Source organism: Tauraco erythrolophus, chromosome 14, assembly GCF_009769465.1.
Source record: "Tauraco erythrolophus isolate bTauEry1 chromosome 14, bTauEry1.pri, whole genome shotgun sequence".
In the NCBI taxonomy this organism is placed as follows: domain Eukaryota; kingdom Metazoa; phylum Chordata; class Aves; order Musophagiformes; family Musophagidae; genus Tauraco; species Tauraco erythrolophus.
Window position 1 is genome coordinate 4,091,310 of NC_141478.1, and position 13,438 is coordinate 4,104,747.

General features: G+C 42.3%; 1 protein-coding gene across 3 annotated transcripts in view; it reads left to right on the plus strand.

The window, feature by feature from the left end:
• The window catches only part of ADAMTS17 (ADAM metallopeptidase with thrombospondin type 1 motif 17), a 189,827-nt gene that overhangs the window by 17,420 nt on the left and 158,969 nt on the right, over positions 1-13,438 (plus strand). For all 3 annotated transcript variants that reach the window (XM_086620322.1, XM_086620323.1, XM_086620324.1), the window contains exon 4: positions 10,033-10,205. In XM_086620322.1, coding sequence (XP_086476448.1) covers positions 10,033-10,205 — 173 coding nt within the window. The remainder of the gene's footprint in view (positions 1-10,032; positions 10,206-13,438) is intronic.

The window sequence follows — 13,438 nt, forward strand, 5'->3', positions numbered from 1 at the left end:
GGCAGACCAGAGAGGATTAGGGGGAGCTGTACCATCTCCTTTATTAAACCCCTGCAGCTAAGAGGGGGTGGAAAACCCCTGAGATCGGGCTTCGTTCATTGCCCTCTCTCTCTGCGACCTTATAGTATATACGATAAAGCTGTTTCCACGTGACAATATCCACCACACCCTCGGCTGCAGTGATGGGTATGGTTATGTTAACTATCGTGGAACAACAGTACTTCAACTAATTTGCTGAGGTCTGCTCACGTATTTTGCATGTTTCCTATGCCATCAAAGTCTATGGATGGGAAAAGTTTTTCCGTTTTTCTTGGTGAGAGAGAAATATCAATGTTAAAGACAGAATCAAACCGTGTTATATGAAAGCACAGGAATCTCCTCTAACCATGCCATAAAACTTTCTGTTTCTTTGGGAAAAGTAAGTTCTGTTATAACTTTTCCAAAGGTCTCCAGTGATGTATTAAAGTCCCCTTACATAGAAAGGATTTGATATAAAATACAGTCCAGGAGCATGAGAGAGAGCAGCTTGTCTTTGGAGGGAAGGTTGTTATTTCACGTTTATGATATAGACCTCATAAATTACTCTGAGTTTGCTTTAAACCCTTTTGTCAGTTTAAGTGAACCAGTTTTCATTTAATGCAAACGTGCTGCATGGAGAGAAGCATGGAGTGAAAACCAGGAAGATCAGCGCTTTAGCTCACAAACTAACAATGTGTTGCTTCTCTAGTTACTTCTCAACCTGGTTTAACGATTGATCAAAGCTGGTAATAATATAAATAAGTGCTAGTGTGCAGGTATCAAATGGAGGGAATGTTTTCCCTGAACAGGTATAAATCCTAAACACATGTTACCGCTATGTTGCGTTTCTCCGTCTTTAATCGTTGTCTCTTAGCTGTGTTTTCTCTGCAGGTTTAACTTGGCCTGAAATAGCAGTTGTTATGGCCAAAAACCACGTGCACTAAAAATAGAGGGATGTAATGCAACCTGTATTAGTCCATATTAGGAAGCATCTGTTGAGGAATTAAAGCAAGGTTTTCAACAATGGGCTATGCAGAAGATGTAATGTGATTAAGTGTTTGCAAGCACAGAAGGATTCCCTGTATCAGAAATCAGGTCTTTCAGCACTTTACCCATGGGAATATGTCTCACTTGTGTGGATAAATCCCTTGATTTCTCCAGGTCCCTGGTCTTCCAAATGGGGAGTCTGGATTTTCCCTGTAAGTGTGTGATTGTTTCCTTATGGCTGATAAACAGCAGCCTCGTGGAGCAGCCCACCATTCAGAAGTGTCCTTTTCCATCACATGTGGCAAGAGAAGTTTTATTGCCGATCTGTTCTGGATGAAGCCCTCAGCACAAGGGCAGCATGGATAATGTGGAGCAGGAGGGACTCGTTTCTTCATCCTCTACTGTCAAGGTGCAAAAGAGACGGAAAAAGAGGACAGACGAATGCGTGTAGCGTACGGATTTCTTCCTCTTCCAGCGCAGCTGCACACAGAGCTGTACTGCTCCTTCACTTGATTCCTAGTAAAACGTAGTGCTAGTTTCCACTGGAACTTCATGAAATCTAAACTGGCAGGGGGTAATGAGCAAGGTTGTCTGGTGTATGCCATCCTTGTCTCAGGGTGGTCGCAGGGATTACAGTGGTCATTCTGGCTAGAAAGGCAGACAGCTGGCTCCAAGGAGACTAAGGTACATTGCTTACCTTTTAGCTGTCTTTGGTTTTGCCATATTATAAATCATGGCTCAGGGTTAGAGCCAAGAGCTGGGAATTGGGACTCTGTTGTCCTCAATTCCTAAGGCTGTTTGACCTTGGGATCTTACCTATAAAACTTACCAAGTGTTGGGCACCTGCTTGTTTGTGTAGCCAAGATGGGAACGCTTTGGGGCAGGTTTTGCCTCTGTTCAAAAGCTCTAAGCTTCCTAAGTCATAGATGTTCCAAACTGTGAATGCAAGACTGAAGGCACAGAAAATTAGCGATCACTTAGACTATAACCTCTAACTCTCAAACAGTTTATTTGCAAATTAGGGCTACTAGCTCTGAGCTGGCAGTGGTACCAAGAGCCTTTGGATCTGAAAATTTCTTTATAGACGGTTTCTTTCTCAGCTGATCTGTTCCCGGGGTAGTTTGACATACCTGTATACATAAGGGATTAAAAATAACTATTACACTACTTTTTATTTCACTTTGACCTGCTGAGCCAACACTGTTGCAGGAGACAAATCCATATTCTTTACTGGCTTTTGCAGATCACCAGAAGTAAGTTGGTTGGCTTTCAAGGAGATCTGTGCCACCTCTCTCAAGGTGTAGATGTAGTGGTGAGGCCGGGCTGTAGGTGGGGAGCCCCTGGTTTGGTAAGTCCCTGAATTCTTCCAACCTCAGCAGAAGGGATTGGAGTTCAGCTGCCAAAGCCCAGGATGGTTTGGTAAGGCTGGCAGTTGTAAAAACATTCTTCGCAAACTAAGCAGACTCACTAAAGACTCATTAAAATAAAATAAACCTGGAGGCCAATGGTGCCATTTTTCACAGTATAGCTGCAGCCAGGCACTTCGTAGTCTCTAAAGCCCTGAAGTGGGTTAGAACTGTGCTTTGTGATTGGTCTCAGATCTGCTGAGTTTAAGTGATCAAACCCAAGGAGTCTGTGTTCAGAGCCTTACGTACATCTCTCCTTATCATTTGGACCTAATTATGTTTGTGTTACAGGATCTTCCCCCATGGCCCCAGGCAAGTTGGGACCTTTGCGTGTCTGTCACAAGCAAAGGAAACCAATTCAGCTTCAGAGAATTAACAACTAGTAACAGAGCAAATCAAATGTAGGATGAGAAACTGAGGTACAGAGGCCAAGGGGGAGTGGCAGAACAGGTATTTCCATTCCCACTTTAATAGTCTTACCATTAAGCCGTGCTCACTGTGCCTGCTGTCTGTACCGTTAAATTGTTTTGTCTGACTGTCTTCCTTGAGTGAGTCCTTCCTTCTAGCTGGTTGGAAAGCCTACAATGAAGGTCCCCTTTTAGAAGGAGATGAGTGCACATAGTTCAGGAGGTGGCAATCTTTGAAGGCCTGGTGACAACCAGTGAGCTAGTAGAGATCATAGTGCTTATCCTGTGCTGGTCTACAGGCCTGCCATTAAAGACAAAGTCCTGATGCATTATGTTGATGACTGAGTGTGTTTTGCAGAAGAATGAGCTTTTAACTGATGTGTCCAAACCACAGACTGACTTGGATAATAATCCTTGCAATTAAATTTCCCTGGTGTTTTGAGATGCAGCACAGAGTTCATGATTTCTGTCTCGAATTCTTGTTTGCTGCTGTGCCAGATGAATAGTCATGAACTTGTGATTTGGTATGAAAGTGACCATGTTTAAAAAAAAGAAAAAAAAAACAACCAAAACCCACAAAAAAAAAACCAAACCCAACACGTTTTGGGGAGGATTAGGGAGCAATGGATCGTTCTGCTTTGCAATGATTTTTCCTACTAGTTGATGCATGATTTTGTTTGCCATTCTAGGCAGAAAGAAATTGAGAGTGCATAACCATTTTGTAGGCATTAAAAATGATAGGACAGGTCTCAGTCTGCAATCAGCTGTGATTTGAATGACCAACTGTTTTTAATCTCTGAGTTTCACACTATCCATTGGCATCAGCCAGCTGTGGTAAATCTGAATTCCAAGCTTTTAATGGAAGTATAAAAGTCCAGTGCGTGGAGACAATTTTCTGCTGTGTCCTGACAGAGGTATAGGGGGCTCCACGTTCCCATGGCTGGAAATAGATTGTGGAGTGATGGCTGTGACAACAACTCCAATAGTATCTATTCTTCCTAGTTTCCTTCTTCAATCCTTGCTTGTGTCTACTCTGAGGTGGATGCCACAGGAAAGGTGTCAAGGAAGCAACTGTGTGGAGCAAGGCCCCTGGAGCTGAAGTGTGGTTATTTTTTTTTTTTTTTTTTTTCCTTCAGGAGATCAGTGTTTTGAAAAGAACCTCTCTGTTGTTGTATGGATGAAAACTGCAGCAGCAAGGTAACCAATGCACAGAGCTTGGAATGTAAAGCCCATAGGAGGCAGTGAAGGGATGTTGCTGGTGGTGTCCATGAATTTTGAACTGGCCCCCTTTATGTGCTTGTGGTGATCTCAGCTCTGAGCTGTCCCGTGATCTGTGGTTGCTCTTTTAGCTCAGACTGTGTTAGCACATACCCTTCAGTGGGCTGCTGTCTGCAGCAAATGTTTTTTCATCCTGGAAGTCTCCGAGCTCTAAGCCTGTTCAAATTTGTCTTGCTTCTAACCTTGAGCAACTTAATGCCCAGGCTGAGCAAACAAGGTTGCTGACTTGCCCAGCTTGTGGGTATCCACCATGGTGCTGCTGTGCAGTCAGTCTTTTGGAGAAACTGTTCAATAAATGGTTTGGAAGCAGCTCTGCTGTCAGATCCAAACATGGGTAGATTGATTTAACTTCAGCATATTTCTCTTGATATATTTTTAAATAATAAACACTCTTCTCTGTGTTTCAACCCACCACCTCTTGATCCTAATTCAAACTAAGAAGGAATCCTGCCTGTGTTCTGTTAGGTTTTACTTTTGCTCTGGTCCTGGGATGTAAATACTGCTGCAAACTTCCACTTTCTGTTTCGCTTCCTTCCTGGGCTCCACCTTACACCTTGGCTTCTTGATTTGAAATGAAATCAAGTCATTATGCTAGATTTGAAAATTTACTTGAAATTAGTGGAGTTTCTAGACTGAATAGCAATGTCTAAGAGACATAGATGCAGTATAATGATCACTTAGACACAGAATTGACAGCCTTTGTGGCTTCTTGTCCCTCTGATAATTCAGCAATCTTGTCCTTCCTCTGACTGACATGGTTTTAGGTTAACTAGTAAGCATATACCTCAAGAACTTCCTTTCTTTAATTTCTAGGCTTGGTTTGTGTGCAGGATCTCCTTTTTCTTTCTCTCTCTTTTACTTTGGAGGTGTGATGATTTTTATTTTTAAGTGAAATTCATAAAACCCTGTGAAAAATTCTCTAGAAACCCCTGGGGCATAGGGAAAACTAACGCTAGTTTTTTAATGCTAAAACTGTTTGCCCCACTCACCTACTTGCTCCTTTTTATGCTGCTGAAATAGCAGCATAAAGGCAAACAGAGCTAGCTCTCAATGTTGAGGGTATACAGGGATGTTAAAGGGGTCATGGGTGGAGGGAAGTTGGCAGAGGGCTTCCTGAGGAAGAACTGGAGAGGATTTTTAAGGCAGCAGTAGAAAAGAGCTTCTAGGGAGAAATCTGGCCTTGCAGAAAGGACTCTGCCATTTTACTTTTATTTTTGGCTTTTGTTGAACTGCATCCAGAACCTTTCAGTAGGTTTAACTAGAATAAGGTAGCTAAAATTACAAAGGGGAAGATTAGGAATAAAAAAAAGTGGAAGGCTGTAGGAGAAGAGGTTGCTTTTCAGATGAGTCTGGGAAATACTGTTGGAAGGGAGGGAGGAGGAGCAGGAAAGGACTCTGCATTTACAGCTAGAACGTGCCAGAAACCAGACAGTGCTAGACAGGGCTTTTGGTGTGTAATAGGAAAAGGTCATTTGGGGCGGTTGCTTTGGAATTGTACATCTGTTGGGTTGCCATAAAAAGCACTGAACATAAGGAGTTTTCTACTGAGGCTTCAGAAGAGCTCTGTTGTGCTTCTGATCACAGTAGGGACTGTAGTTTTTTGCCATTCTGAGGAAGATTGTGAAGACTCCTGGACTGCAGAATGTGATATGATCATGTTGCTTTGCAAGTGACTAGCCAAGGAAAGGTAAGAGCCTGTAAATAAAAGCCAGCTAATGAGCTTGTGCAATGTTACATCCATTTTATACTGAGGATCTGGGGGCGTACCGCCCTTCTTCCATCACCTAACAGTCCTGAATTTTGTGGCATTTTTGGCCAGCTAGACTCTGTAACATGCTGTCGAAGTGACTGGCAAAAGAGTAATGTCCCTTGTGCCTAGTCACCCTCAGCAGATATGTGCTGTGTTGTGGATTGACTGTTTCAGCTCATATTTCACATGAAATTGTCTGACCTCTGAAGCGGGGAACACCTGACTCCTAAAATAGCGTGCAGTTTGGTTATGTGTGCTCCCCGCAATGTAAACTCCTCTGACAGGCTCCTGCCCATGTTTTATGGCTTCTCATGCTTTCACACTAACACTTAACATCTGCACCACAAAATTTGTAACATCAGTTTGTTCAAATAAAGAATCCACCGAGCATTTAATCCTTGTTTTAATGGCTGATGTTTATTTTAGTTTAGAGTTTCATGTACTCATGGAGAGATTCTCTGCCCATAGTCCATAAATCACACGGGGCAGGAGAGAGACTTCTCTGTGCTGGCCTGTTTCTGAAGTGAGACTCTAGAGATGGGGTTTTTTTTTGATGCCTCCATAAAGTTGACTCACCTCAGGTATGAGCTGCAGATGCATTTAATGAGGATTTTTACTATTGGTTTTGGATCTTTTTCTCCTCTTCATTAAATGTCTGCGATATGGGATGTATGTATTTCTTCTGTTTGTGATGGTTCATCCATGCAAATGAGTAGTTGTGTATTTTCTCTATGTGCTTGATTATGCTGGAAAATTGTTTGCATGTGTGGTAGGCAGGAAGATGCAAATAGAGACCATTCTCAGAGTAGCCCTCTGCAAGGACAAAAAGAATAAATAAAAGTTGCTTTATAGAGGAGCTGCAAACTCGGAAAAGAAAAAAAAAAGGGAGGGGACACAACACATGACACTTTTGTTCAAGCAGTTTGTGTTGCTTTGTTACCTCTTCTGTAGCGTCGCATCGGTGACTACCTGAGCTCTTTTGAGCTAGGCTCCCTTGAGTCCATTACATGTTGCCTGTTTTAAGTGTGCAGGAAGCTTACACTTGGAGAACACGAGGGAGAGGATGAGAGTAAGAGCCCAGATTCTCTAAGTTAGGTCACTTTGGCTGTGTTTCTAGGCAAGGCTGTGGGGTGGTAGTTTTCCACACACAACCTCTAATCCCTACCACCCAGTGGAAGGCAGCCAATCCACAGCTTCAAGTAAAACTCATGGAGGAATGGGGGCCAGAGGCTGTGTGTGAACCAAGACTACCCAGCAATTTGCCAGGAGTCCCTTTACGCTGCTGCTCTCCAGAAATCACACCTTTCGGAGTTTTGTACAGCTGCCTTCTGCGAAGAGGTGCCGAGTGGAATCGGCAAAGCCTCGCCAATTCCTTCATCTGCCTCTGAAGGAGGGACCATGCCGGGCAATCCCATGGCAGATGACCATGGCATGACCTCTCTCCCCGGAGTGCAAGGTACAGTCTAGCATAGTGGGTTCCTCCTCTGACACAAGTGGCTTCTTTTCCATCAAAAAGGAGATTTTTGAAGTGAAACCCAGAGTACTCGGAATTTACGTTCTTCCACTTAAGCCTTTTTACACAGCTCATTCAATGCCAGGCCCAGACTTATTTGAGTTTTGGCCTAGCCCCCCATAAAAGCAACTTCTCTATAGGTAGAAAATTTATGTCAGCTGAAAACTTTTAATTTATTAGGGAATTACCCAAATAAGAATTTGATGGGGAAGTGCTGTTATTTCCAGGAAGGTTCTGATTGCTAGCAGCAAAACTCAGAAGATCAGTGTTCTTACTGGAATCATTTGCCTTCTCTTCCTTTTTCTCTGATTCCTCCTGTGGTATTTAGATGATAACCTTGAAAGTACTGCAGCTAAAGATGCACGGCCATGCAGAGGGAGGGATGAGTGGATGAATGGAATGAAACGAATTAACAAACAAATAAACATGGGAGCTTTTTCACAGAAGTTTGGTGAAGTCTCCGTTTCACGGTTAGCAAATTGAAGGTGCATTTATCTTTCCTTCTTTCTGGTGTAGCCACTCCATTTTATTTTGTGACTTTCTACAGTACATAGAAACATACAGATCCCCTGCTCTGAGGCAGCTTTGTGATGATGGCACGCTTTTCTGGAGCTGTCCTGCAGTCTGTATGAAAACAATCCTTGAAACTTGGTTATTTTCATCTCTGCTGCTGGCATGTTGCTTCTGTTATTTATGAGAACCCCAAAATTCTGGGTTTTTTTTGCTTGTCCATGGGCCCCTGTCCGTCTTTATAGATCCAGGGGAAATATTTCCAAAATCTTTTTAGAAAGATTCAAATCAAATTTCATGGTTGTTTTCTCAGTTTAAAATATGTACCCAGTGTTGACAGTTGATGCCTTGGGCAGAAAAGCTTGTGCAGAACTATGCTGGATGACTGCTAGACAACTCAGAATTAGGGATATGGGATGGTCATGTGCAAATGTGTGTATTGACAAGACAGAAAATGTGTGAATGAGCAGAAGGCTGGGAATCCATTTCAGGTGGGCTTTCAGGGGGCTTACAGCTGATGGAGTTTATCACCCTGAATACAAGAGGATTGGTAAGGGAAAACTGATGATCTGGATGCAAGTGCATTTAATGGACTGGGAAAGAAGGGAAATTCAAGCTGAATTATGTAAGGGAGCTGGTAAATGGACTGTGGAAAAACAGGATCAGTGAACACTAACTCAGATCTGCCTATGCAGAATGGTGCTTTGCTAAGAAAGGGTCTCAGTTTAAATCTACTGAAAACTAAAAAGGGATTCTCTGCTCTCTGAAACGAGCAGCACGCGTGGTGTGACATAGATGTGTCTGTCTGATCATCCAGTATGGTTCTGTGTCACTTTTGCATTGAATGTTGTGATTATGCTCTTTCAGGATCTATTGTGTGTTCTGTTCCCTTCTTCATTGGAAGAAATCAGCATTAATACTAGTGTCAGTATCTTATTCATAGCATATTGCAGGCTGAGCAGTAAGCAGATGTAAAATCAGTGAATCTTGGCCGTTTGTTTCTTATTGCAAAATAAATGTGTTTTGATGACTTCATTTGTTTTTCTTTCATTTTACAATTGAAAACATGAATACGTTTTTTTGTGACTGTAATGGAGTAGATTAAGTTTCAGGTCTGAACTTAATTTCTTCTTTGTTCATGCCTCAGCTGCTTTGCACATCTGCCTTTGAGCTGTGAAACACATTTCACCTTTCAGTTTAAAAGAGGACGAATTACTGATACATTAGTCCCTTAGTTTGGAGGAAAGAAGGTTTAACTTCTCCAATTTTTGTATTAACGATAGCTGACCACTGCTTCACTTCGTAGTCCTTGGAATGAATTCTTTCACAGGTTCCTGTAACTTAAGTTTGGTGAGGATCAGCTGGTGTAGGGAGCCCCCCGCTTTTGGTACACATATCCCAGTACAGAGGCATGGGAGCTCTGCACGTAGGTGGCCGGTGACTGCAGCTGCTGGTGCTGGCGCTCATGCCAATAGCAATAAATGAGCAAAGAAAGCTTGAGAAGGTCTTATCTAGCCTGACCTTCTGCACTCCTGGGTTTCATCCAGAGACTTCTGCAGTCGGCCAATAATGCGTGTTTCAAAACAATCTGACTCAATTTAAATTTTTTGAGACTCTATCTTGTGTTCTGTTAGATTGCTCTAGTAATGCTGGTAGCAAGTAAAAATGCAACTGATGGAAATATTGACTGCAGGAATATCTTACAACTTCGCCGGCTAAGGAGAACCTGCAGAGTCTCAAGTGTATGTTGCATCTCAAAGCACTGTCTCCTATCCTAAAGTTTTCTTCAGCATTTTTCCTTAATTAGCACTTGTTCCGTTATACTGGAATGTTATACTTTTCACAAGCAGGATTTCCAGTTTCTGAAATTTTTCCAAGAGCATGACTTCTTCTTGGTTTGAATTACAGCTGATCTTTTACTGTTCTGGACTTCTTTTTTCTCATCCTTTTTCCTATTTGCATGTCATCTGGTGGTCTCATACAAATCTGCACACAGAAGTACAGATGTACTTGCAATGAAATCACTTGGTTGCTTCTTTTAATCAGCAAAGGACACTTTAATTAAAGGTCATTGCAATCTGAATGTGGACAAGAATGTTTGCTGAAAAAAGTATAAACATTTTATTATGATCTGCCAGCCTTAATAAGTATTTTGACTTTTAGAAAAGAAGAGACAAAAGAAAATGAAGTCAACCAGTGACTGGAGGGAGAGAAGAAATGCCATTCGACTTACCAACGAGTACACAGTAGAAACTCTCGTGGTGGCAGATGCTGATATGGTCCAATACCATGGTGCAGAGGCTGCCCAAAGATTCATCCTCACAGTTATGAATATGGTAAGTAGACACTTTACTCTCAGATGACAAAGCAAGAGCAAAGGTTAAAGCTAGATTCCTTGACAGCTGAACTGGGTAACTGTTTTGACCTTGAGGTATGAGGAAAGGTTTTGGTTTTCTTATGTTATATGCCTCTTCTTGCCTATCTGTGTGATTTTTAATTTTTTTTTTGTATTTGCCTAAGGACATAACAGTAAAAAACCTTTTTGAAACAGAAGTTGCAAGTTTTCAGTTAGGATGTATTCCATGATTGTTCAGGAGTGTTGTTTTCTACCATGTTTTTTGTACTGCTGTGGTTTACTTTGGAAGAGAGAATCCAGAGTGCATAGATGGTCTTGACAGACATAATGTTTCTTGGGTTCCTAAATATTTCCATAGCACGTTTGTGTCGTAAGAGATATTTCTCTGTGTCATTGTCATAGCAGGCAGTCAAAGTGTTATTGAAGACAGTGGTCATATTGATTTCCAGCAGAAAACCTGGCTTTGAGTCAGTCAGAAACACTTTTTATCTCTGATTTCTACCTAATGAAAATGGCTGCCTCCCTTGCTGCAGAAAACATGGCAAACTTATCACCAAACTGCCAGCGCTGATCACATGCTCTTTACCCCAGGACCCCTTGTGCTACGTGAAGTGGAGCTGATCCTACCTCTGAATAGTTGATGGAGTTGGGCTTTAGAAGCATTCTAGAAATTCTGCAGAGAATCTGCCAGGAGTGAGGAGAGCCTTTGGAATTAGAAGCTCGCACGAAGTGTGGGTGTTAATTTGTTAGCTGTCCTAGCAGTTAAGTCTCAGTTGATAAGGGAACACAAAGCCTCTCGCTGTGAGTGCTCACTCACTCACTTGTTGGCAATGCCAATAAAGAGATAATGGCTAAACTGGATGCTCAAAGACGGCAGGGGTCCTTCCAGAGGTATTTGCACAAGGAAGTCTTGGAGGAAGCTCGTATTCCTCTGCCGGTGCTGTTGTAACATCCAGGAACAGTTCATTCTCCTGACTACTGCTCTGTTGTTGTTCACCAGCAGCAAATTGGCTTGCAAAAAAAATAACAGTTCTTAATAGTAATTGACTGGTCATGCTTCTCAGTGAAGAGCTGAGTGATGGATGCTCAGTGCATAATCTGGCTATGGGACAACAGCTTTTTAAGAGGTCTTGTATTCCTTTGTCAAGCACTGGTGTGAGGGAGCCTTCCTGTAGGGAAATGCGTTGCTGATTAAGCAGGGAGTTTGTTTAACTAGTCTTTTCTGCTAACAAGCTGCTTTTCTGTGTCACTTCCTCTACCTTTTATTTTGCCTTCCAGCATGCTGTGACAGTAGTCACTTAATAAGGCTTCATTGTGTCTCTACATTTATTTGGATTGATTTGTAGGAAATGTTGTCTTGCAGCAAATCCATTCGTGCCACCATTGCTTCAGGTTCTACTTACTGGCTTTCTTGTGTTTAAGGATGTATTTGCTGGAGGCACAAGAGCCTTACTCTTCTCAAAGCCATGGTCCTTCACCTTTAAATTCACATACCAGCTTTGCAGTGAGCAGGCAGAACATAAGTCATATTCAGCTCTGAAAAAATCTACTTAGGTCACTTTTTGAACTAACAGAAATGTATATTCAGATGTAATGTACGTGTCAGGGCTGAGTTTCTTCGTTATGTCAGATGCTTGGGACTTCGAGAGGGGTGGTGGATGTTTTTTGTTTGCAGTGGCTGCCCAGGGGCCCTCCTAAAATCAACTGATTAATCAATGAGATAGTAAGAATCTGCCATTGTGCCCCACAGTTCTGCTGGGGCTGGGACAGGGCATTATGGCCATGAGACCTTTTAAAACATGTGTCTAATCGTTTGTCTTGATGATCCTCATGCCAAAAGGTGAATTATTTCAGTGTAGCCAGTAGCACATCTCTCTGTTGTGTAGCTTTGTCAGCCTGTGAAGACCGTTAGGGTTGAGTACAGTGATAGACCAAGTCCTAAACAAAAGATGGCCATGAATACTGTTGTCTGTCCAGACTGAGGAGTTCTGCAGAACATCTCAGCACCATCAGCTTGCCAGGTGTGAATATATGTGTGAGGAGAGGTGCTGATGGATGGGTTGGGTTCTCTAAACCCACTTATTAAACAAATATTGAAGCTTAGTTTCCAATGGATTTGGTTGATGGACTTTTAAGCTAGGTCCTGATGTTGTAGTGTGAGCTCACCCCTTTATTAGACACCAGAGAGTGCACATGGAAGAGGACTCTTGGCTGAGGAACACATTTATCTGACATCTCCTAAGGTGCAAAGTCCAGCTGAAATGCTTCCCACTGTTAAGTCATTGCTCCTAGAGGCTCACCCATGTGGTTTTTCTGATGTCTGCTAGGATCTGAATTTATGTTTCAGCTTTTCAGCCTTCAGAGGAGCACCAACAGAGTCTCTCTTCTTTGTCTGGCTGCCTACATTCCCACCCTTGTAGGAACATAATATGTTTCAGGTCTCTATCTTCCTAAGGAAATTGGTCGTGAGTGGCTGGCAAGATCAGAAGATACTGAGGAATAATAATAGGCAAACATATAGATGGCATCATTGCATAAATCCTTTATTTTGAGGCTATAAAACAAGGTGAAATTTTAGGAAATCAAAGGAGATTTTAACGTTCCATTTGCCATAATGGAAGTTGATCTTCATCCCAGCAAAAGAGGCTGAAGAATAGTTCAGAAAATATATTTCAGGAGGAGAGATAAGATAGTGATGTGATTTTAGGTAGGCCTTAGCTGAACTCTTCACTTAGCCACACTCTTTGGGTAGTGCCTGAACCAGCCACGGTGAATCTCTGTGTGGTAGTTTCCCACCGGTAAAACTGTGATAGGAGGAAAAGCACAACTCTGACTTCTTAGGACAACATCTGTTACGTCCTTCTCTGCTGCAGAATCAGTTATGCTCCGTGTAACCACACAAATTCAGGCTGCCTGGCTGCTTGTGATCTTTGTTTCCCGTCTGCCTCGACACGACTTCTGTCAGCGACTGTGAGTTGGGGTCAGGATTTGCCCCGTGATACTGGGCAGTGCTTATTCGGCTCCACTGCAGGATGGCGGGCTGCCTCGAAAAGAAACCAGAATGTTAATTTTGGCTTGGATGCTTGCATTTAAGCAAATAGAACATTGCTGGTCAGGGGTATATTAACTCCTCTCTGTAAGCCATTATGTTTACTGTCAAACCACAAAACAAGCATTAAGAGGTCTTATTAATGCATTTTATATTTATAGACA